At 41.6% G+C, this 24822-nt stretch overlaps 1 protein-coding gene across 1 annotated transcript in view; it reads right to left on the bottom strand.

Moving 5' to 3' along the window:
- LOC144063963 (uncharacterized) overlaps positions 1-24822 on the bottom strand; it is a 65759-nt gene that overhangs the window by 2936 nt on the left and 38001 nt on the right. Inside the window, exons 14-59 of the mRNA XM_077586046.1 lie at positions 24450-24494; positions 23375-23428; positions 22696-22740; positions 20911-20964; positions 20719-20772; positions 20267-20320; positions 20144-20197; positions 19958-20011; positions 19835-19879; positions 17268-17321; positions 17133-17177; positions 15961-16014; positions 15822-15875; positions 14379-14432; positions 13152-13205; positions 10300-10353; positions 10144-10188; positions 9405-9449; positions 9254-9307; positions 8487-8540; positions 8123-8176; positions 7975-8028; positions 7241-7294; positions 7064-7171; positions 6933-6986; positions 5957-6064; positions 5820-5873; positions 5041-5094; positions 4887-4943; positions 4722-4775; positions 4592-4645; positions 4475-4528; positions 3906-3959; positions 3697-3804; positions 3367-3474; positions 3076-3183; positions 2943-2996; positions 2786-2848; positions 2649-2702; positions 2124-2159; positions 2005-2022; positions 1882-1917; positions 1752-1778; positions 1615-1665; positions 1300-1468; positions 65-174 (exon numbers count right to left, since the gene is read on the bottom strand). Coding sequence (XP_077442172.1) covers positions 65-174; positions 1300-1468; positions 1615-1665; positions 1752-1778; positions 1882-1917; positions 2005-2022; positions 2124-2159; positions 2649-2702; positions 2786-2848; positions 2943-2996; positions 3076-3183; positions 3367-3474; positions 3697-3804; positions 3906-3959; positions 4475-4528; positions 4592-4645; positions 4722-4775; positions 4887-4943; positions 5041-5094; positions 5820-5873; positions 5957-6064; positions 6933-6986; positions 7064-7171; positions 7241-7294; positions 7975-8028; positions 8123-8176; positions 8487-8540; positions 9254-9307; positions 9405-9449; positions 10144-10188; positions 10300-10353; positions 13152-13205; positions 14379-14432; positions 15822-15875; positions 15961-16014; positions 17133-17177; positions 17268-17321; positions 19835-19879; positions 19958-20011; positions 20144-20197; positions 20267-20320; positions 20719-20772; positions 20911-20964; positions 22696-22740; positions 23375-23428; positions 24450-24494 — 2781 coding nt within the window. The remainder of the gene's footprint in view (positions 1-64; positions 175-1299; positions 1469-1614; positions 1666-1751; positions 1779-1881; positions 1918-2004; positions 2023-2123; positions 2160-2648; positions 2703-2785; positions 2849-2942; positions 2997-3075; positions 3184-3366; positions 3475-3696; positions 3805-3905; positions 3960-4474; positions 4529-4591; positions 4646-4721; positions 4776-4886; positions 4944-5040; positions 5095-5819; positions 5874-5956; positions 6065-6932; positions 6987-7063; positions 7172-7240; positions 7295-7974; positions 8029-8122; positions 8177-8486; positions 8541-9253; positions 9308-9404; positions 9450-10143; positions 10189-10299; positions 10354-13151; positions 13206-14378; positions 14433-15821; positions 15876-15960; positions 16015-17132; positions 17178-17267; positions 17322-19834; positions 19880-19957; positions 20012-20143; positions 20198-20266; positions 20321-20718; positions 20773-20910; positions 20965-22695; positions 22741-23374; positions 23429-24449; positions 24495-24822) is intronic.

The following is a 24822-nucleotide window of genomic DNA, read 5'->3' as shown; positions in this document are numbered from 1 at the left end:
AAACAGACAACGTGTGTACAATGGCGCCGCGTCATCACGTACGCGTCGCTATGTTTTTGGATACCTTGGATACAGTTATTGGTTTCAGGCAAGTCTGTCCGCCGCCCGTAAAGTTGCAGGAGACTTCGATGGTGTCGGACGTGCAGCCGAGGTTGGGGTCGATCCAATAAGTGCCTGAAATCATGACACAGCGTTGGGTTAGCGTTAGCACAGCGGTAGAGCGGTTAGCATGGCAGCCTTGCAACAAGAAGGTTCCTGCTCTGAATCTGTGCTGTAGCAGATATTTGAAGGTTTATAATTACAGTAACAGCTATGCTAATATTTGCTAGCCTGTTTTGGCGTTTGGCATTGGATGTAATGTATAATGTTAGCATGAAAATAGCAGGCATTTGTTACACTAAATGACCGCATGAAATGGTTGAACATTTTTAACAATTCTCTTTAGTTTCTTTAGAGAGAGGAGCAAGATTGCAGCTAGCTCGAGCTATTTGCTAGCTTAGCAACTAACCAGCTAGCCATTTATTGAGAATTATGCACATCTATTGGTGTCCATTTTGATAACATTTGCAAAAATGACATTGTTACAACTACCAGCTAGGTGTATCTTAACTAATCAGATACTAATTGGCGTATTTTATGAAAACTTACAAAAATGACAGTTAACTTGAGCTAGCACCACTGCACCAGCTTTCTGTAGCTAGCAAACTAGCAATTAGCAGCTGACTAGCATCTATTTTGAGAAAACGTACAAATCAAAGGAAAAGGTAGCTGCGCATCCAGGCACTAGTTTTCTGTAGCTAATTAGTAATTAATGTCCAGTTTCAGAAAAACGCACAAAAATAAACATTTACTGTACCTAGAGACGTTATGTGACCATTTATTGACGAAAGACTCAGAACAAATGCAGAAGATCGCTTGCAAAAGTGTGCTTTTATTTTGAAAAAGGTTTAAACATGATTGTGTGTGTGTGTGTGTGTCTATGTCTTTGCTACATTGTGGGGCCCATACACACGCATGTTTAACTACCATTATGGGGACCGACTTGAAATTGTGGGGACATTTTGGTGGTCCCCACAAGTTCAGACCCCTTTTTGAGGGTCAAGACTTGGTTTTAGAGTTTAGGTTTGGGTTATGGTTGAGGTTAGGTGTAAGGAATGGGGGTAGGTAATCATTTTTGATGGTTGGGTTAGGAAATGCATCAAGTCAATGAGATGTCCCCACGATGATACAAAGACAAGTGTGTGTGTGTGTGTGTGTTGTCCTTTTTATCATCATCCTGCAATGAACACGTTTGCGTACCATCATTTAACTTGTGTTCACAGCTGTGCAGGTCCCTGCAGATGCGGGCAGGATTGTCCCTGGTGCCCAGTGGGTTCTTCAGGCTCTGGATCAGGTTGGTGAGGTAGTGGAGGGTCTTGAAGATCTCTGCACCCTGGTCCAGCATGGGCAGGTCCATCACTAGCTTATTCTAACGACGGGGCGCAACAAGTGGGCAAATCGGATTAGAGAACCGACCAAAACCGAAATTCAACTCTCACAAAAAACTTTGGAATATTAAGGCTTTGTTTGAGCTGTGTTTTGAGTTCAATCCATAAATTGATGTAACTCACGAACCTCATTCCTGAGCTGGCTGTGTGAATCCATATACAAAAGACCATCCTCTTTCTGAAAGGGTGAACAAACAAAAAACAAGTTGTTATGGCTTTTCTTATCTGCGGACATAATGTTTGTATCAGTCAAAGCAATCTTACAAATGATGGCGGGACACGAATGGGGCCCTAAGGAGGAAGCAAAAGAACACAAAGAATGAATACAAAAACCTCACATGATTCAACTGAGTTGGTGTTAAAAAAAAAAGAAAAGAAAAAAAAAAAGTCTTACTGGTGGGCCACGGCGTCCACGAGGTCCGGGAGCTCCCTAGCCAAAACAAAAACACGCACGCTGGGTGAGCCTTTATGCTTAAAGTCAACAAAAATACAAGATTAAAAAGCATGCAGAACTTACCCTGGGCCCTTGAACTCCCTGTTTGGAGAAAGCAGGGCCCCCCAAAAAAGACAAAAAAAAAAAAGTCAAACAATATTTGACACCACAACGTAAGAACGTTTCATGAGGATAATAATTACCATGGCGCCACGATTTCCTTTCTCTCCTCGGGGGCCCTGGAAACAAACGCATGGGAAACATTTTTGGGTTTAGGAATACGTTATAAATAAATTGTCTTCAGTGTGAAAGAAAGTACGTTTGGTTGTCTAGGCTCAAAATTGTCATAAATGTTTACAAAAAAAAAGATCTTTAGGTTTTGAGAAGACATTAAAATGTCCCGTTCACTTGATGTTTACAAAAAACATCAATAATGGACGATTCGCACTTCTTTGATTTCGCTTTCACGACGGCCAAAACGAGATACTTGGAGGGTTTCGAACACGTCTTTGATTTTTGCTTCTTTGGAGACTTCATGTTTGGACAATTATATTCATCTCGTTAGTCCCAATCAGATTCACTAAAGACTCCAAATTGCCGTTGATATTTACAAAAACGTATATTATGTTCTTTTAAGACTAAATAGTCTTTTCTCGTTACAAAAACATGTACAAGGACTTGTTTTGAGGACTTAGTCAATATGTACTGTATAGTTAATAAGTACGTACTGCACTTCCGCTGGGGCCAATAATTCCAACAGGGCCCACAACACCGCCTCGGCCCTAATTGAGAGAATGAGTTAGACCAAATGAAATAAAAAAAAAAGACAGTAGTAGACTTGAACATTTGGGTCTCATCTTCCCACCATGTCGCCTTGTGGCCCCTTTGGACCTCGTATGCCCTTTGGCCCAAAGTCTCCTGGGGGCCCCTGTAAACAGCAACGAGAGACCCCGTTACAATTTGTGAACATCTCGACTATACTGGGTGTCCCATCAAAGTTGTTTTTTTCCCCCCCTTCATACCTTCGGACCAAAAACTCCAAGAATTCCAGGAAAGCCGGATTCCCCGACATCCCCCTGAATGACAATTCCCGAATGATCATTTTTACGAGCTGTCGACGACCGGAAAGCCTGTGACGCTTTGAACGGCACTTACAGGTTGCCCTTTTGGTCCGACATCCCCCCGAGTTCCCGGAAGTCCCATTCCACCTCGAAAGCCTCTTTTCCCCGGAGGTCCGCTCTGTCCGCGAAGACCTCGGTCCCCCTTGGACAGATAAACCCAGTCATTATGAGAAGATGCATGCAGTAAGGTGAGAACCTGCAGAATAGCGGTTCAGTTGACTGTGACGTGAAAGTGAAACTATTTCAAGTGTTTTGCCGTCAAGTTGGGGCACTGCTAAGTCCGGGCGCCCCTTCACGTTTGTCAGTAGACCCCCCTGGATCTTACCTTTGGTCCAAAGGCCCCCTGATCTCCCGGTAGTCCCGTAACACCGGTTTTACCACGAGAGCCCGCTTTGCCCGGGAGGCCGCTCTCGCCATCGTTTCCATGCTCTCCCTGGACACAATTCCAGTGATTGAATGATCTGCAACAATTGACTCACAAATAAAACATTTTTAAAACCGAGTTCTCATTTTGACCCATGAAAACTCAAGCATATGGAAACAGTGCATCTTAATATTGCACTTTGCAGCCCCCAAAAATGTATGGCAGTGAAGTTGAGGACACAAAAACATGGAAGACAATTTTGTATCTCCCGCCTACGATTCTTGCTCTTACCGGCACGCCTTTGCTTCCGTCCTTTCCCGGCGTTCCGTCCATTCCGGGAACTCCCTCCTGTCCCTCTCTGCCCACCACACCTCTGGGCCCAATAGGGCCGGCTTTCCCCTGTGGCCGAAGAGAAGACAGGTGAGGTGTCGGTTTTACGGGCTTTGACGCGTTCAAAGACAACAAATGGTTTGGAAATGGCATGCGTGGATCCGACTCACCTCCGTTCCTCGGGCTCCTTTTGCCCCCGTCTGACCTCTTTTGCCTTTTTGACCCTTAAAAGAGGAAATGTTGGTTAAATCAATGCAGTTAAAAAAAAATACTATAACAAACTATAATAATAGCGACGCCTTGACTTATAAGGGTTACAAGATGGCGGTTGGACAATCAGCTCTTACTAAAATTGAGTTATGATCTCGGTCATGTAACAAATTCAAGTCTTTAAGTGGAAGTCCACCTTGAACATTTCGTGACGATAACATGGGGACGGCCATTTTGCCACTTGCTAACGACCAATCACAGCTCACCTGTTTTCTGAAGCTGCGCCGCGATTGGTTGTTACCTGAGACCCGAGCAACTGTGATGTCATCTTCAGTCGACAGCGAGTGGCAAAATAGCTGAGATGGATCAAAACGGCTGGATTTTGCTGCTTAACTCATATTTGACCAACGGCAGAATAACCCGAATATCATATTTAGAATATATACAACATATTACTGTCAAAAGAATGATTCCCCTTTAAGTCAAGGGACCACCGCAATGCTAACGACAAGCATGAATCTCGTCTTACTTGATCTCCTTTGGCCCCTTTGGGTCCTTGAACGCCTCGTGGTCCAGGATGTCCCTGCATGGTGGATTTGTTATGATTAGACACGGTAATAAGTCAAAGGTGCGGCGACAAACTCACAGGAAGTCCGGGAGCACCGGCTCGGCCTCGCTCCCCATCCACACCAACTTGACCCTGTCAAAACCATGTCCACCCGCTTTTGAGCTTTTCATTCAAAAAGTGTGTTTATTATGTTGATAATCGTTCTCACTTTGTAGCCCGGGTCGCCCGGTTCCCCCCTCTCTCCCCTGTCGCCGGGAGGACCCTGCCAGAACCATGCGTGGTAGTTAGTAAAAAAAAATAAAAATAAAAATGCAGCCAAATTTGCCGGCGGCTTCAACATCAAACGCGGTAAGTAAGTCAAGGTGTGACTTACTATGTGACCCGGAGGACCGGCAGGACCCTCGGTTTTGCCGTCATCGCCCTGCTCGCCCTGCGTGTGCGCAAAATGGACACAATGCTAAGCCACACCACATCGCATATGGAAGATGAACAACAAGGGGTCTGCATCGGGTTGAGTCGAGGTGTACCTTTGCACCTTTTGGTCCTGGACGCCCCATTGGGCCTGACGGTCCCGAATGCCCCTGCAACGGCGGGCGGAAAAAACAGGAAACTTATTGTGTTTAACAAATGTCGCTTGGATTTACACTACACGTCCAAGTGTCCAAATCCAATTTCACGTCTATATTCGTGTATGGACGTAGAAGAGACTGACTGGTTGTCAGCCAGTCAGGGCACATCGTGTGAAGACAAACCAAAAACCAGAAACCGAAACCAGTATGTGGACTTTTTAAAATGGACATGGAAGAAATGCTCAAACAGCTTTCCCTATTTAACTCATTCACTGCCATTGACGACTATAGACGTCAAAAATTCATGTGAACTATTTCTATTAGTTTAACTTTTTTCCCCCGTTTTTTTTTATGAAAACCTAGAAAACATTTTTTTGTTCAACATACATAACAGATAAAATTTGTGATTAATCGTGAGTTTTGATTATAAATTTTAATCGTCTGACGCCCCTCATTTTTAATAAAATTTTTTTTTTAATTACTGTATTTTACTGTATAATTTTTTATTTTAATTAATCACATGACTTCACTAGTAAACTAACGATTAATCACAAATTTTATATCTGTTCTGAATGTACAAAAAAAAATCTAGGTTTTCATACTTTTGTTAGCAAAAGTGGGACAAAAAGAATTAAACTAATAGAAATTGTTCAAATGAATTTTTGACGTCTGTAGCCGTCAATGGCAGTGAATGAGTTAAGCAACATCATTCTACTCTTATTGTAGGGCAAGTGTACCTCATAACCCGAAAGGCCCGTTTCCCCCTGTTGACCCATTCGGCCCGGAGCTCCCTGGCGGAGACAACAATCCACAGTCACGTTAAAAACAAGATATTGTTCCGTCCAGATGTAGCCATGAAAGCAATGTCGTTTACCACGTGTCCGATGGTCCCTCTGGAGCCTTTGGGCCCGACGCTGCCCTGCGGTCCCGTCTTGCCCACCGTCCCCGTCTCTCCAAGGTGACCGTGGTGACCTTTGGCACCCTAAATGACATGACATGACAACGTCGATCTTTTTAACCAGTCGCAAATGCCAGTGAGTTTTGTTGTGTGCTGCGTTTCGATGTGGCAAACATCGATGGCCTTTTCCATTAGCTTGTCTATGCAGTTTGTGTTAGCATTAAGCTAGTGGATTTAAAATGAAATGATATTGGTTTCAACCAATCAATACTTTATTTACAAAGCGCTTTTCATACAAAGATTGTATTCAAATCAAATCTCTTCCCGAGATGTTTTTAAATGTGTAGAATAAAAGTCAGCTCAGAGTCTAAAATCTGCATCAGCGGGAGGAAACGCATCGAGAGGCACGATTGTGCATCATCAGCGTCGCTGTGAAAGTTGACTGCGTGCCTCCTGATGACAACGCCAAGAGGGAGCAAGCGCAGGTTAAAAAGCACTGGGCCTAAAATCCAACCCTGGGGCACGCCACATGTGGTTTGGTTGAATGATTTGGTATTTAAATATACAATGTTAAATTCTCTTCTTTTTTTTTGGAGCTAATTTTACAGTAAAGCTTTAACTGGGAGTAACAAATTCGTAAACATCTTGTCTCACGGAGAATGAGAACGGGTGCCACAAATACTACAATGTGCTTTAAAAAAAAAAAAGTATAAAGTGTGTGGAAACCTTTAAAAATTTGATTAAAATGGTCTCTAAATTTCAGACTTTTATCTATTGTGTGTTATAGTTTGAAATGTTTACATTACATACAATAAATTTTAATTGGACCTGCAGTAAAATTTAGTGCCTTAGTATGAATTATTTATGGTTAAGATGAATGTATCCTGACTTTAGAAATCGACAAATACGGCACGCCGCTGTTTTTTAACATGCAACAAAAATGCTAACTAACCTTTGGACCTAGTTTGCCTCTTTCTCCAATTTTACCACATTTCCCTTCTTGGCCCTGAAAAGCAAAAAGCAAGCCATGAGGTGGATTTGAAAGATGTTCAGCGTATTCAGACAATAGAGAAATTCTCTTACTCGGACCCCGGGGATCCCAGGACTTCCGGGCGGGCCCTCCTTTCCCTTTAAACCAGTTTCGCCCTTTTCCCCGTTGTCGCCCTCCTGACCCGTGTCGCCTTTTTCACCCTAACACGAACCACAGGATATCATTTAGTAAAATGCAGGACGTGTTGTGTTTGGCGTCATTCCGGTCACCTTCGTTCCATCGGGACCAGCAAGACCAGCCTCGCCCTCCAAACCTGGCTCGCCCTGTTCACACATGACCACATACGGATGCTTTCACGCGGAGCTTCTCAAACTGGGAACCCGCAAAATCATTCGCAACAAATTATGTTGTATCGTTTCTAAAAAAAAAAGCGCATACCAACATATGGCGACCAGCAAGCCAATTAAACAAACTAAAACCACTGACAATTAGTCTCTGATTTAAATACTGTAGAAATAATTGAATTGTTAAAAGAAAAACACATACACAACATTAATCAAATGTGATAACTTACATTGATGTTTCTGCATTTGGCAATTTATTATTATATTATATTATTAGTATGGGATTTTTTTTTTTAATGGGCTTTAGGTGAACTGATGAATACACACACGCACACGCACACGCACGCACGCACATGCTCACCCACATACAAAAAAAAAAAAAATAAATAAAAAAAAAAATATATATATATATATATATATATATGTGTGTATATGTATATATATTAAAAAAAAAAAGAGAGAGAGAGAAAGAAAAAAAAAACATTTTTTTTTTAATTTTTATTTTTATTTTTTTAAAAGGAGAGCAATGATGATGTCAAATCGAATGAACAATACTGAGCTCTAGATAAGAAAACAAAAAAAAAAAACATTAATCAAAATACTGTTTGGACTAGCGGGGGCACATACAACATGATAGAGCAAATCAAATTTGGACTTACCCGAGGTCCAACGAGTCCCTGCTCTCCGATGTTGCCGTCTGCGCCGATGGCTCCCTGTCACATACACGTGTCAATATTTTTATCTTGAAATATAGCAAAGAAAAGTTTCCGTGTGAAAAAAACAAAAACGCAACCATGGCCATGTTACCTTGTCCCCGGGCTCGCCAGGCAGGCCCGGTTCTCCTGCGCCACCTGGGGGTCCCTGATGGACAGACATGCGATTGTTAAACAGTGGTGAAAAGGACATATATACTTTACTTGAGTACTTTACTTGAGTACTTATTTTTGGGACAACTTTTGACTTTCACCTCCTACGTTTGAACACAGATTTTTGTATTTTGTACTCCTTACTTTGTCAAAAGTGTCTCGTTACGACAAATTTCAAGTCTGTTAAGTTGCTGCTCCCCCCACACAGTATATTAAGATGTTCATAATCACTACCGTGCATCTTTTATGAACCTTGAATTTGAACTACACCATTGAATTGAATGACAGAGCGTGACTGCTCTCACCTTTTGACCAATTTCTCCCAACAGTCCCAGAATTCCTGGCGCTCCGGGTGGCCCCTGCGGACGAAAGGCCAGCAATTAAATAAAAACAAATACATCAAATGTATAAAAGAGATTAAACGCAAACATCATTAAATAATAATAATAATAATAAAAATAATAAAGCCATTAAACAATATGGCCATGCTCGTGAAATATTTTAAGTACGAGTAAATAATTATTAAATAGGGTCTATTGAATATATCACACATTTTAAAGTAATGGACAATTTAATGAATCATTTGACTTTTTAATAACATTAAATTGCCATTATTCAATTACATTTTTTTCCCTTCTGACACGTTATTACAGGTTGCATCGATCACATCACTTGCAACATTGACATCCAAAAGAAAGGCTGACGGGGAGAAGCCGTGGCTTATTTAACAATGACCTCCATATTCTTACAGAAAATATGTTTTTCTTTGCTCGTCTGCAGGAAGCCTTGAATATAGCAATGTTTTTATGTGTGTGTGTGTTTTTTTTCCTCGTACTAAAATCCTTCCCGGTTGTAAAGTAAGTTTTGGAGCAAAAGTGCGCAACGGAAGGCAAAGAAGGCTGCCAAGGAAAATCCAATAAAGCAAGTAAATATGGTCCTAAAAAGGAGAGGAAGTGTGCAAAGATTTAAGAGTGGCTTTAATACGACATTTTTGAGCCCGGAAAAAAAAAAGAAAGAAAGAAAAGTGCAACAAGAAGAGGTTGAATTTTGAAGAAGACTGCCTGGCTCGTACCTGCTCGCCTGCAATTCCCTTGTCCCCCGATGACCCCGATGGCCCTTGGATGCCCTTGTGACAAAAAAAGGAAAAAATGATTTGAACGTTTCCAACCCATACAAAGGCTCACAAATGCAAGTTGTTGTTCTGAAGTGATGTCAAAACTCACAGGAAAACCTTTCGGCCCGGGTTCCCCCGACTCCCCCATTTTACCCTGGATGATCACAATAAAAAGTCACAAAAGAATTCAAGTAACACATTTCAAGTCACAACCTTACAGTATAATAAAGCACATGCATATCGATCTTTGTTTTTATTTTTTGTGCAACAAGAAGAATTGAAAGTTTTTCAATGTTTTTTTTCTTCCTGTAAAAAAAGGTGGGAATTAATCTGCACACAAATTGACCTTTATTACAACTCTTCATATTTAACAAAAACAAAAAACAACTGTATATATTTCACTCTTCTTTCGTCGAAAATAATCCAGACTTTCTATTTTGAGGCCAAATAATGCTGCACGGCTCCCGCTCCGCTGGATTATCATTATCATTATTATCATTATTACTGTAATGAGCTTTCATTTCATTTCCTCAAAGCGATGTTTTCTGAAAGTCTCCCATTTCATGTTTTATGTCATTGCTTTAAATAAATCAAACAATTATTGAATGCGATAATTGACTGAATGAAGACATTTTAATTAAGCACTTTTAGGGACTAAATAAGATCTAAATATTACAGGACATGTTTTATGTCTGGGAGTTTTCTGCACTAAAATGCACTTTGTGATTCCTGCTTGTAAATCTGTGCGACCGCTCCCCAGCATAACACGCGTCCGTTCGCTTCACACTGAACATCATTCAGACAGCATCTGATCGGAAATGTGGGCGTGGCCCTGGGCGACTTCTCACCTGGGGTCCGGGGAAGCCAATTTTTCCCGGTGGACCGTCTGGACCCTGCAACGGGGAGAGGGAAGATGATTTACGAGCCCGCCGCGTTGAACCGCGCGTTTCCTCAATGGAGGACGGCGTGAAAGGCTTTCCAACGGATAATTGTGCCGTCTTTACCTTCTTGCCCTCTGACCCCGTCTCTCCCGTTGGACCGTCAGGCCCCGTCGTGCCCTGAAAAACACAGCAGACACGTGTCACTTGACCAGCAGATGTCACTGTAACGCAGCCACAGGCGCATTTGGGACCCGGGACCTCAGTCAGTCAGCGCTTACTTTTGCAAATGCAAAGGTTTAGGTTTTCATCTTTTTACGTTAAGATAAATACTGTAGGGTATTGAAAATGGATTCAAAACTTAAAAAAAAACAAAAAACGTTTAGAATTACCTACAGATGCCAAAAATGCTGGCAAATGGGGGTTAAGCGACCAAAGATTGGTTATATATTGTGATGAAAGTCAAGATCCCCCCCACCCCCACCCCCACAAAAAAAAACTTTTACTACCACCATGAATACTTTAACATGTGACAATCGGAATAGCCCAAGCTAGGTCATTAGTTTATTTCTGTATTCGTGGAACGGCGCAAACGAATGAAGACTAGCGATTTGAATTGTTGGCTAGAATTTTCGCTGCCTCCCCGTTGCGTTTTAGTCCGGCGACGGCTGCAGATTAGCAAGTCAAAAGGTCTTTTGTGAATTGGCTGATTGGAAAGCAAAAACACGGGATTAATGGTTCGTCGACTTCAAGCTTAAAAGGTCAATGCGGAGGAACAAAATTGACTTGCCGACTAATTGCTTCAAACTCTAGTGGCAAAGTCGTACTTTTCTATGAGACTGGCCTTGCTAAGTGACGCGCGCGCCTTCGCAACAGTTCCTTGGCAGCAAGACGCCACAAGATGGCGCCAAAGCAATAGTTCTTATATAAGATCTGCCCTTGCCAAAATCCGATAATGCCAAAATGGACCTCACTCCAATAAGTTGTAATCACATCCATACAGGTCAACCCGGACCTTGCGCAATTATGACCCCCCCCCCCCCCCTCCATTCACATTTTTGTTGTGACAGCGAAAAACAGGCAACCTTGGCAGTTTTGAAGACTTGATGACGAACAGGCGCTGTTGGCCCGCAAGGTTCCGAGTGCCGTAAGCCTATTAAAATATTCTGGGTAGAAAAGCTGGTTCGTTAACATTCCTGTCTGGAGTACCTGCTGCATGCTGCGAGCGTTTGCATACTTTCATTAGCATGCCACACAGACATAGGAACTATTTCTATATGCTACTCACAAAAAAAGTTTGGGATATTTGGCTTTAGGCTGAAATCTACAGGATGACCCTACAATGCATTATCGCCTTTACAGGTGAACTTAATGACCTTTGACCTTGGACTATGTCCAACTGTTGAATTTCAAAGGACATTCGCATCTGTGCCTTTCTGTGACCCTTCCAGTCAATCATGTGATATCCACTTATCATTTTTTTTTGTATCATCTTATTTAGCAAAAATGATTTTAATCTCCGCGAGTTGCGCTTCTGAAACATTGTAAGAATTTTGACATTGACAAATGTTGAGACCTTGTCCAGGGTCTCGCTTGACATGCTCTGTGGTTCAAATTCCCACATGACTGCAAAATTTGTGTTCCCCCATTACAAGTTCAGTACAGTAGCCTGCGTGTGTGCGCGCCGTTGGGCGCGTGCCGAGCGGCTTATGAGGAAATCCATCACTCATCGCCGATTTCAGCGTGTGTAGTCGTTTTTTGGCATGTGACGCGCTCGTGAGAATTGCTAGCATCTGTAGCTTGTCTGGAGACCTTAAGAGGACTGAGTCCTGAGTGTGTGTGTGTTTTTTTTTTTTTTAAACAGCCGGCCAATAATGCATGAGATAAAAAGCTGAGACAGCGCTTTTGTTTTCATCTTAAAGTCCAATTTGATCAGAAAACCCGGGTCACCCTTTGAAATGTCACGCGGTAGGATTGATACTACCACCTTCATCGACATTTTAAATCACTCCAAGTAGTCATGATGAGCCAAGACAAAAAAAAATAAAAAATTAAATAAAGTTTTTTAATTTTTTTTATGCCAACGGTCATTAAACGCATCATTTGACAACTTGACTTTGTACTGTCCACACGGCTTCAAAACAAGATACGGACAAGTATGCAATATGCAGCGCAGCACAGCACTGAGGTTTACCACAAGAGATGCAGCGTAATTAAAAGAGCAAGAAGAAGAAAGTAACAATTCTTGTCCATTTTTGTCATCTTTTTTTTTTTTTTAAAACATTTTTCTATTTAGAGGGTGAAACTAAAAAATGTTTTTAAAAAAATGGACATAAGTGTTTTTCACAGGTCAGCGACGATATGCTACTTTTTGCATTACATGTTAGCATTAAGCAAAAGTGTGAATAGGAATACTTTAAAAAGTGTGTTTTAAATAAGTTGAAATGTGTTAAAGGAATACTTGACCCATTGAGCCATTTTCAGCAGCAAAAAGTTCATATTTTGTCCAGAATGAATTTGGTAACTTCATTATTTTTCATGTACTGTAAATGAATACCTTAAAATAAAATAAAAAATCCACTTGCTGTCGACTGAAGATGACATCACCTGTGTTGAGGAAGTTGGTAACGGCCAATCATGGCTCAGTTTGCTGACCAGACCCAGAAAACAGGTGAGCCGTGATTGGTCGTTATCTAATTCCCCAACACAGGTGATGTCATCTTCAGTCGACAGCAAGTGGAATTATTATTATTTTTTTAAGGTTATTAATTGTACAAGAACAATTATGAAGTAATCAAATTCATTCTGGACAAAATATGAACTTTTTACTGCTGAAAAGTATCCCTTTAAAAGGTGCGGGTAAAACGTTTTGAACAGGAATGAGGAATTTCAAACTCAATTCAACCCTTTTTTATACAAAAAAAAATCCAAGCTAAGCAAGAAAAAAAAAAAAAAAAAAAAGCACAAACGGAACGAACCCGCAAGCCTTTGGTTCCTCTGGTACCTGCGGGCCCTGTCGCCCCAGGGGGTCCCTGAAAAACAAAAGAAAAAAAGGAGAATGAGAGGAAGAAAGACAAAAGAAAAAAGGAGAATAAGAGGAAGAAAGACAAAAGAAAGCTTTCCATTGACACAGCACAGAGACCGCCCTGCATGCTAGCAGGGTGACCTCCAGTTTGTTGTCGGATGTGTCACTCGCACCAATTAAACGGCCAAGCGGCGGGATCCCACCCCGTTACGCGCAGCCGCCCCCCCCGTTATGTGTTTATATTTGCTTTGGTGACCTCCTGCCACAGCCGACGCTCGCTTGGTTCGGGTTGGCCCGAGCCAAGGCCACGCTGATGTGGGCTTTGTGCGGGGGGGGGTTAATTGGTTGTAGCTGTTTTGATTTGGAGTGACAGGAGGGCAAATGCGGGTTCAGCTGGAGGCCGCCTGATCAAGTTTGGCTGCAGACCATCACCAAGAACTTTTTTTTTGTTAGCGAACGGACCAATGGAAACGGCAATTTCCTGCGTGGCTTTGCAACTATGAGCAGGCCTCTGGTTCTGATTCTGTTAGGATTTGAGATCAAACTAATAGGGAAAAATTAAAACAAGAACAAATATTAAGCAAAGGTGTGTTTCTGTAAAAGAATAACTTGTATGTACATGACTAAGTTTATACATTTTCTTTTGCTGAAATACGTCAACCTTGTTGTTGTATCAACATAAAACAAATAAGGGCTAGGACTAGATACGTTTTTTAACTTCCTCCCACCCCTTTTGAACCTATAAAGTCTTTTCTTTCTTCCTATTCTTGTTTTTCTCTTTTACTTCAACTTATATTTTTTACTTGTAATGTGTTTTCTTTATGTTGATATGTTTTTATGTTCAATAAAACCATCAATCAAAACAAAATTCTTTATCTTCATTAGTAAGATAATACAGTGTACTTAGTAGAATGACTAACTTACACATTTTTAAAAAGTTGCATTTAACTTATTTTCTTTTCCTTTATTTAAGTGTGACAATGTTTAAACTGTGTATAATGTTACAGTGGTTGACAATGATAAATACAAATTCTAGGATTAAAACCTCTGCATCATTTTAGATGAACACTGACAAAGAGCTTGCTAAGCTAAGGCCCTTAAGATGGATGTCAGTGATAAGGAATAAATGCTCAAAAAGCGATAAATAGCAAGACGATTAGCAACACAGGTGACGACTTACTGGTCTTCCTAGTGGTCCCGGAGGCCCAGTCTCCCCTGGTGTCCCCGGGTGACCCTGTGCGCAAACACATTTCATGGCATCAGCAGTTTTCCCGCAAAGCTACTTTGTTATTATTGTAAGGCCCGAGACTGTTAGCTAACAAGCTAGCTGGTGGCTAGCACATCTCACCGCGCCTTTTAGCTGGCAAGCTAGCTGGCGGTGGCTAGCACTTTTTTGTCGCGCCTGTTAGCTCGCAAGCTAGCTGGCAACTCTCGTTGTTGCGCCTGTTAGCCTTCAAGCTAGCTGGTGGCTAGCACCACTTGTCACGGCGGATATTCTATTCCACTTGAGGTTCAATGCGTAGTGCAGGTATAAGCGAGCCACTGGACGAAGTAATCAATCTGTCGTCAGCGGGATGTGATTTCGCACATTCATTGGAAAGCTGACACATCGAAGCCTCTTTTAATATACTTGCAGATCCCCCCCCCCCCCCAATCATTAAAATGTGGCAGGGTTGTTAACACTCTTCCTTGCGGTGTGTCAAATTACACATTATATGACGATACAGCGCCACAGCTTGTGGTGTGAAAAAAGAAAAATGAACGCAATCGCTTTCAACTCAAAGGGACAGGAAACGTTTTTTCCTCGGCCAAAATATTGGTGCAAAAAGTCCCCCAGTCCTTCATTCCGTGTCACTTGCGTTCAAGACAGAACAGTGACCCGGAAAAATGGGGTGCAAAATGAAATCCCTTTAGCAGGGAGTGAAGGGGTTAAGTGTTTTCACTGACCCTCCAACCCCGACTGGGTCAAGAATCGGGAACACAATTTCATTTTTTTGATTTGTGCGTTTAAGTTAAGGTTTAGAATGACCTCTATGCTAATATCCGCTAGCCGTCTATAGCTTTTCACATTATGTTAGGATTAAGCAAACAGAATTTTATTAGAGAAATGAGTTGAACAGCTTAAATATGTGTCATTTTTTATCATATAATTGACTTATCCCTTTTAACTAGGAGCGGCAAATAGCTTGAAGCAAGCACACCTTGCCTCTTTTTTTTTGGAGAGCCGTGCCAGCAAGTGCCAAAAGGAGGCACTAAAAGATATATTTTAAAAAGTGTTTAAAGCATGTGGGAGGTGTAAAACTGTAAATAACTTTTAAAAAGGCAATTAAATGTCCACTTGTTTTTTTCTTGAAGAAATCCTTGTTGAACCTTTTCAATGAATACTTCCTGCTTGCATGAATAGCATCCGTGAAGGAAAGTCATTCGGAGTGATCAGTCGCGGTTGTTTGAGAGTTTTCCAGCAAGCGGATCTTTTAAGAGGACATGGTCCGAATGTCTTCCTACTTCCTCATCAGAAAACATCCATGTTTAGTATTCCCATGGGAATAGCACACACACTTTCATCGAGGATCCACTCGGAGAACTACGCCTCCTACAAAATTCATCTTTGTGCCGGTCTTACATCTGAGCCTTTCTCTCCAGGTGGTCCGGGAAGACCCATCGTGCCTCGGTCCCCCTAAGAACATAAAAGTGCAGCGTGTTCGGGTCTTGAGCGGGGGGGGAAAAAGCCGCCTTTGTGATGAGCGGTGTGGAAAAGTTACCTTCTCGCCTGCCATTCCCACCTCGCCAACAGGTCCGATGAAACCCACCAAGCCCTGAAACAAACACACATGAAAACAGCTGCGTTGGTCAAAATAGGAACAAAAAAAGGATCAAGAATTACTGGATCCTTTTCAGGCATATTGGAATCTAAAGTCTGATTTTGTTAGCTAAATGCGGCGCCTTTAGAAACATCATGTGATCGCTCCCGCCCGCCAAAATTGATGAATTATGACCTGATCTGGTGTTGCGTGGAATGTAGAAAGAATGAAAGCCGGTAATTGAAACAAATTGAATTGACTTGAACTAAGAAATTGCCAAAAGGTACAATTTAAAGGAAACAGAATACAGCGATGACTTTCGAGATTAGAATTCCAAACAACATTCTGTAATACTGTACTTTATCAAAACATGCAGTAATGAGTGCTAACAAAATTTGAATGCAAAGAAATTAAACTGTTCTTGCCACGTTTTTCGTTTCCATTACACAACATGGCCACCTGGCGGCAGTACAACGTCCACATATACTGTTTATGGAGATGGTCTCACCTCCTCTGTCAGGCGAAGTGAGATTAGTGTGTCTTTGCACAGGATAAAAAATATATGCCATATGGTGTCTCTTTGTATTTTGTTAACATATTTGTTGCTCAACTAATTCCCTCCCAGCCATTTTCAGAGAAGCAATCGCCTTCACTCCCGGCTGTTTCACTGGATTTGGACTGATTTTGCAAGGCCCACAGAATATTGTGTTCTATTGCTATAAAAACATACCAAAAGAAAGATTAGAGTCTCTTCTTTCATCAGGAAAAAAAGTATATTTCTATCTGTTTCTGTTTTGCAGCAACTAGCATTAGAATATAGCTAAGTTTCAACATTATTTACAAATCTATTTAGAAATGAGTAATGAGCTTTTTTTCAACATGGCTCTTGGTTGAGCTCTTTTGCTCTGCTGCCACCTGCTGGATGTTTGTGTCATAACTACCATTTCTTCAACCATTCTTTGCAGTTGACAGGCTGCATCAAAGCCTTCTTTGGCATAAAAAAAAAAATACGGGGGGGGGGGAGGCGTACAAATACGTCTTTGGGACACTTGAAACATTTAAAATAGAACGTATTTATACGTTTTTGGGAGCAAATGAGTTGAAGGGGTTATGCAGTTGGGCAAATTTCTTACTCTCTCTCCCATAGTGCCAACTTTTCCTGTGATGCCAGTCTCTCCCTGCACAAAGCAAACACACTCGCCGTTAAAAATGCGCTTAGACGCGGTGAAAATGTTTCGCTTGGAAAAAGACAACCAAAAAGCTCCCACCTTCACTCCTTCAGGCCCGACCTTCCCGGGGAATCCTTTTCTGCCCAGTCGACCCTAAACGGGACACAACATTAACCGTCTCGGCGCATTCCAGGTAGAAATAAACGCAAAAGGGCGCTGAATCACTGGCGTTGACAGTTTGCGCCAAGTCGGCAGATGTCCGCGCAGGTAACGCGCCCGCGACTCGCTCTTGGCACCATGTAAAGGTATTCCTGTCCAATGTTATGTTCTTGGCAATCATTCCTGAGGTTAAGAGGGGAACTAAGTGCTTTTTTACCAGCCGTAACTCCTCTGAATGAAATGACTCAGGGATTCCAAGGTCGGACTTCAGACCGATGAGCGGCTCCAAATGTCATGACACATTTAATTCAAAACCCCCCTGGAGCGTAGAGTCAATTAAAAAAAAAAAAAAGATTTGGTGTCATAATTATAGTGAACCAAAAACAAACAAACAAAAAACAGCTGTGCGATGATAAGATGAGAAGTCGCTGAGCATATATTTCATAATATTGATATATGGTTTTTTCCACTACAAGTGCCACTTTTGCCTTACTAGTATAGCATAAAAGATATCCATTTATTCAGTGCTATGTGACACTAGTAGAATGACTGTGTCTTACTAGTAATGTTTTTGTTCCCAGTACTGTGCGACATTTCTGCATACTAGTAGGAAAACGATGTTACAAAGGAGGCAAAATTGTACTACTACTATTTAAGGGACGTAGTGATAACGGCAATATCGTGACATTGCGATATTAAAACTGCCACAATATCGTCGTCGTCATGTCACGATATTAACTCTTTGACTGCCAGACGTTTTCAGAAAAGGGATGCCGTGGGTGCCAGCCGATTTAAGCATTTTGACTGATCTTTCAAGGTCCACAGAAAATGATGTGTTTGGACTATGGAAACACACATACTAGCAAATGAAAGATTGGACTCTCATCTTTCATCAGAAAAAAAAAGTTTGTTTCTACCTTATTCCGTTTTTCAGTAATCAACAATAGAAATTGGTTAGTTTCACCTCTGTTTTGAAACAAACGTCTTTTAACGTCTTTGGCACTCCTCCTAGGATTTTACTAAACGTTATTTAACGTTTTTGGCAGTCAACTCTTTGACTGCAGCACATCTGTTAAAAAAAAGTCAGGTTGATTTCCATTTGTGCAGTTCTAGCACCCACTGGTGGCTATTTTTTATTTTATTTTTTTACTGCAGTTTAATTTTTACAAGGCATGTTTTGGCCCTTCGACAGTATGTTGAACTCTTTTACCGCCAAAAAAACGTTTAATGACGTTGTATTTTTCTCAATGGGCAGTGGAAGGTCTGTGTAGCTCTGCCTTGTCATTGGGCTGGTAAAAAAAAAAAACCAATTGGCCAACTACTAGTAGGCCACATAGTCAATCAATCAAATCCTTATTTCTATACCACCTTTCATACTTTAAAAGCAACACAAGGTGCTTCACAAAACAACAATAATAATAATAATAAGACTTGTGAGGACCAGTTTCCAGTACTTGAAAATAGATTTTAAACTGTTAGATTTTAAACTGGATATCAAGGATTTAGGAACATATCGTGTATTCAGTATCCTTGTAATCTAGTTTCAGGTCAACTAAGTAGGCCAAAAAGTAGCACTGGCAGTAGGAACAAGAACCACTTGGAAGGCGGGCATTCCACTTACAGTTGCAGTTGAGTTGTATTGAATTTTTAAGTAGTTCAACTTCAGTAACTGTTTGTTCAATACATTTGTTGAATGTGAAATGATTGCTTTTCAAGTAAGGAGGACAAAGAGTGCACTTGGTGTACGTGGACTTTAAGATGAATATTGAGGATATCAAATAAATGCTCAAACGTCTTTCGTGGGATTCGTGCCACCTGGACACAGATCAAGCCAGTCGACCACCGCTTCCCCCCCTCACAAAGGAGACCGAGGGGGGGGGGGGGTCCGACCCGGATGAATCAGCGGGGGTAAGGGGGTGTTGGTAACTTGAGTGAAAAATGCAGGATGTCAAAAGGACACCAAAAAAAAAACAAAATAAGCCCATCTGGGATCATCAAAGCGACGGACTCAGGGAAAATCCCAGAAAAGGCATTTTTCCAACATCCAAGTCCACTTTGGCTCTCGGTAGTCTTCTTTCTCTCGTCCATTAACATCATCCAGCCTTTTTTACGCTTGCTATAAATCTTTACAGTCAACAATGTAGTGAAAGTTATCACCCCCTTGTGTCCAAAACAGGGCATCGTAAGTGCTTGAAATTGACTGCGCAGTATATGAGAAAAAAAGTGTTTTCACAACTGGTTATTATACTAAAACCAGAGTAGGGCTACAAAATTGTATTCACTCGTGATTTCTATGGTTGACGGTCCAAAACGATCATTGGGCCAGAAAAAAACAAGCCGTAAGGGTCCATTCCAAAAAAACAACATGGTTACTAATGCTAACTAATGCTAACGTTTACGTGACTGGTGGAGGGTCTCATACAGTATTCCTTTTTGGTTATATTTCAAATTATTGTCCAAAGTAAAAGTATTGATGCAAAAAGTGAGATGGTGAGATCACAACTCACCTCAAATCCTGTCAGTCCTGGAGGTCCGATGGGGCCTTCGTCTCCCTGGAAAAAGGTGGTTTTCGTCTTTGGCTGAAAGTGTTTGTTTTTTTAATCAGTGTTGTTGTTGTTGACGTGGTTTACCTCCAAGCCAGGTAATCCCTGCGGACCCGGTAAACCTCTGGTGCCCAGCTTTCCCTTAGTGGGGAAGGGGGGGGGGGCATGTTTATATAAAAACGAGACGATAGAGACGGGGTTATTTCAGGATGAACCTAAAATGCATGACGACCTGATCAGCGTTTCCCTCGTGGCAAATCTGTTCATTCTCACCTTTGGTCCTTCGAGGCCATTCTCGCCGGGCGGTCCCATGTCGCCGGGGAAACCCTATTGAGGTCAATTCAGCGGCGTCAGAATTCTGCTTAGCTAACAGTCACAACTGGGCAAACCACCAACCTCGGGGCCGATCGGGCCTGGTGCGCCATCGGGACCTTTATCGCCCAGACTGCCCTGGAAAACGGGGCACCTGTTAACGACCGGATCCTACTGCAACAACATAAGGCGGCTTCGACATCGACCGTTCGCTTTCTCTGATCCAAAACGGTTCACGATGGTCCGACTCTACTCGGTTTGGGCCGCCCTCACACAGCGGACCGACTGGTTTGGTGAGCTCCAGTTTGTGTTCGTTGGAGAAAAACGAGTGCAAAAGAACAAGTGGTCGGATCGAGAGCTTCAGTCTCGGAATAACGGACCTCATAAATCCAACTACACTTAGATTTAAATAAAAAGAGTGGACGTCATAGTTAACTATTGTCCACTTGGTGTCAGATCTGACAGAAATGAAGTCACCAACTTTCTCTGCTAATTAGTTGACAGTAGCAATAGATAATCCAAAATGAAAAACAAACCTGCGGTCCTGGTTTCCCACGGGGGCCGGGCGGTCCTGAAGCGCCCTGGATGCCCTGTTAAAAAATAAAACAATGAACAAGCGTGTCAAGACAATGCAGGGCGACTATTGGTTTTTGTTTGGACCCCATCCGTGGAAATCTGGATTCTAACAGTCGACAACAAGCCCCAAATGATCAACTTTCAAGACTTGCCTTGTCTCCTTTGAACCCGATCTCGCCTTGCTCGCCGGGAAGCCCGATGTCACCCTGGCGAGATCAAGAGAAACAGGATGACGGATGAGGTTCAGACCCAAAGTGGCATCGAGAACATTTGGTTTACGATCGACTGCTTTGGTCGCAAAAACCGTGCGAAACGGTCTTTCTGTGTCATCGGCTCCTCTGCCATCGGAACCCAAAATCTCATAAGTGCTCCAATAGCGCTTAAGCGTTCCGGTTATTTCGGTCTCGTATAAAGACATGGATTTAACGGCGTTACGTGCTGCTGGATGCTTCCACCAAGGACGTGTTTCGTCGCGGTTTGTTTAGGGCCGGGGTGTCAAAGTCATTTTGGTCGCGAGCCACATGGTCGTTATGGTTTCCCTCAGAGGGCCGTTATGGCTGGAAACCATATAATTGTATAATCACCTCATCATATTATTATGCACGATTTAATTATTGCATAATTGTGTATTTTTGCTTTTGAAATGAGAAGTCATAGAAAATGGTGGTAAAGTATCTCATTCACTGCCATAGATTCATAAAAATAAAAATAAAAAGATTATAAAAAATTAGGGGCAAGAGGCGATTAAATTTTTCCAATTGTAATTAATCACATGACTTCACTAGTTAACTCACGATTAATCACAAATTCTATATGTTCTAAATGTACAATAAAAAAAATCTAGGTTTTCATACTCTTGTTAACAAAAGTGGGGGAAAAAAAGTAATAGAAATAGTTCAAATGAATTTTTGACGTTTATAGCCGTCAACGGCAGTGAATGAATTTAAAAAAAGAAGAAGAAAATATTATTAAAAATTTTGGGCGGCAGGCGATTAAAGTTTTTAATCGGAATTAATCGCATGACTTCACTAGTTAACTCGTGATTAATCACAAATTTCATGTATAAAACTAAATGTACAATAAAAAAATTCTAGGTTTTCAACAAAAGTGGAATAAAAATTAAACTGGTAGAAATAGTTTAAATTAATTTTTTACGTTTATAGCCGTCAATGGCAGTGAAAGAGTTAATGTACAATTTATGTTAAGAGGGGATTTTGGTGAAAAGTCACATCAAATGATGAGGGGAGCCGGATCTGACCCCTGAGCTTTGAATTTGAGCAATTGGCTTCGGCCATCCAATCAACCTCCTGCCAAAATGGACATCTTTTATTTATTTATTCATTTTAATGGCTTTTCACAGTACAGTCCTGAATGAAGAGTTGCGCGCCTTCGGTGTAGTACCACCTTGTGCCACAAAATGCAGCACTGAGCTCTGCTGGAAGATATGCCGCGTTAAATTAAGCAAGAAGGGAAAGGCAGAGAAGATCCTAAACCAAGCTCCAGTGATAGTTACTGTGGTGTGTGTTGAACAAGCAGCTGCTGGAAGGTTTATAATGAGCTTAACTTATGCTAATTCTGTTAGCCTGTTCATGGCATTTCACATTATATGTTAGCATTAAACTATGGTGAGATGAAATGACATGGCTTGTTTGGACATTAAATATTGAACGTTATGTGTTGTATGGAAATGTCAAATGGGAGTGACAAACAACTCCTCCTTCAACTTCTTTTTCAAAGTGTTGTTACAAAATGGTAGACAAAACATAGAAAGTTTGTTTTGTTAAATTAGTCGAGGCAGTGACATGACTTTAAAGCATTTGGATATTTTCTGCTTATTGGAGGTTGGCATGTAGTGAAAGCATGCACTAAAGTTCTACAGCCGGGCACGCAAAGAAGTACACATCCATCACATGCAATAACAGGAATATTCAGATCACCTTATCACCTTTCAGTCCTGCTTCTCCTGGATTTCCGGGCACCCCCTGGAAGAAACACCGAGCCAGGGGTTGAGATTTTTTTGTGTTTGTAATATACTTGCGTTCAAGCTTAACTCATTTGCTCCCAAAAACATATACATTTGTTCTATTTAAAATATATATATAATTTCGAGTGTCCCAAAGACGTATTTATATGTTTTTATGTTGTTTTTTTTTATATTTATGCTGCAGCATATATAAAGGCTTTGATGCAGCCTCTCAACTGCAAAGCACGGTTGAAGCAATGGTAGTTATTACACAAACGGCTCGCAGGTGGCAGCACAGTATAAGAGATCAACCAGGGCCATGTTGAAAAAGAGCTCTAATTTATTCACAATTCTAAATAGATTTGTGAATAATGATAAAACTTGCTAATTGCTGCAAAACGGAAACAGATAGAAATAGACTTTTTTTTCCTGATGAAAGAAGAGACTAATCTTTCTTAGGTTCCATGTTTTTATAGCAATAGAACACAAGGTTCTGTTGGCCTTGCAAAATCAGTCAAAATCCAGTAAAACAGCCGGGATTGTTTCTGTGAAAATGGCTGGGAGTGAACGAGTTCATATGTCAGGCAGCCCAAACGAATAGACTGAGTGTAAAGGCTGCCTAGACTGTCCAACCAGTATGTAGTGAGGCGTACCTTCAGTCCATTGGGCCCAGGAAGTCCCATTTCGCCAACGGGTCCCATGTCACCCTATCGTCCAACAAATGGCATAAACATATTCATGCATACATTGATTCAAGGGAATAATACAAATACAACTTAACAGTCATGGTGTATGCAGATCTCTCTAGCTAGTTAGCTAGCTAGCTAGATACTGCAGCTAGCTAGCTAGCTAGATACAAGAGCTAGCTAGCTAGCTAGCTAGATACAAGAGCTAGCTAGCTAGCTAGCTAGATACAAGAGCTAGCTAGCTAGCTAGCTAGCTAGATACAAGAGCTAGCTAGCTAGCGAGATACTGCAGCTAGCTAGCTAGCTAGATACTGCAGCTAGCTAGCTATCTATCTAGATTTAAACTTGCCTACTCACACTTAAGTACCAAAACATAAGCTCACTGTGTACATTATACAGTACAGATATAATTTCAGCAATACCTTTAAACTGCCAGTTGGGGACAGTGTAAACACTTTACTGTTCCCTCAAGTGGTTTTGAGGTAAAGTGCACTTCTATGGCTCTTTGGAATGCTAAAATGCTGCCTGTAAAGTTAATGAAGGTTTTTTTTTGTGTGTGTATAAGTGGGCTTTTTTTGTGTGTTTGTTTTGCATACATTTAAATGTGCAACCCTTGTCTGGTCACACAAATGCCACAGTGGATAAAAAATGCTGGAAACAGAGCTATAATCAGGCTCCTCCAATTACAGGCCTGCTGCCACCGCCGGGGGCCCAGAATAAACCGGGAGGAGCGACTGGTCGCGGGTGAAGACGGGACGCGACAAGAGATGATCACACACTATTATGTGGCTATTGGTGTGTGTGAGAGAGAGAGTGTGGGGGGTGGGCTTAAAAAAAATTGCAACTTGTTCAAATCTGTTTGATTGACTATTAATTCAAAGTATTTTCACATTTAATTAGAAGCGTGCCAGCTTCCACTATTTTCAGCACGTTTACAGCGGCAAAAGAAAACCGCCATTTTCTACGTACGCATGCATTTTCCGTTTCATTTAAATCGAGCATTTTCCGGACAGACGCGCAGAAAACAAACGGCTGTACTCACAATTAGGCCGAGAACTCCATTTGGACCGGGGGCTCCCATCTGGCCCTGGATACACAGAAGGAGCAAGTGAGGTGAAGCGCAAAGGCGCACTTTTCTGTGGTTATTGCCTCATGTTTTTTTTTTTTTTTTTTTAAAACAAACACGCTCAGAATAGTGGCCCCGTGTTCAGGGACGCTCATGAGAGGCGGCTGTGTGTTTGTGAGTAGAGCTCGAGATGTGAGCGCCCCAAATGGGGCTTCCTCTGAACTCTGCATGTATCTTTTGTGTGCCCCCCCCCCCCCCCCCCAGTACCGTCATCTGTCAACCTTTATTAGCAAAGTTTTTTACAAATAAAATGTATGATTATTGTTGCATCCATAAATGGAGGGAGCTG

The sequence above is a fragment of the Vanacampus margaritifer genome, chromosome 14 (genome assembly GCF_051991255.1).
Source record: "Vanacampus margaritifer isolate UIUO_Vmar chromosome 14, RoL_Vmar_1.0, whole genome shotgun sequence".
NCBI classification, from domain to species: Eukaryota; Metazoa; Chordata; class Actinopteri; order Syngnathiformes; family Syngnathidae; genus Vanacampus; species Vanacampus margaritifer.
The sequence above is the reverse complement of the archived record's forward strand: the minus strand, read 5'-3'. Positions and strand labels throughout refer to the sequence as shown.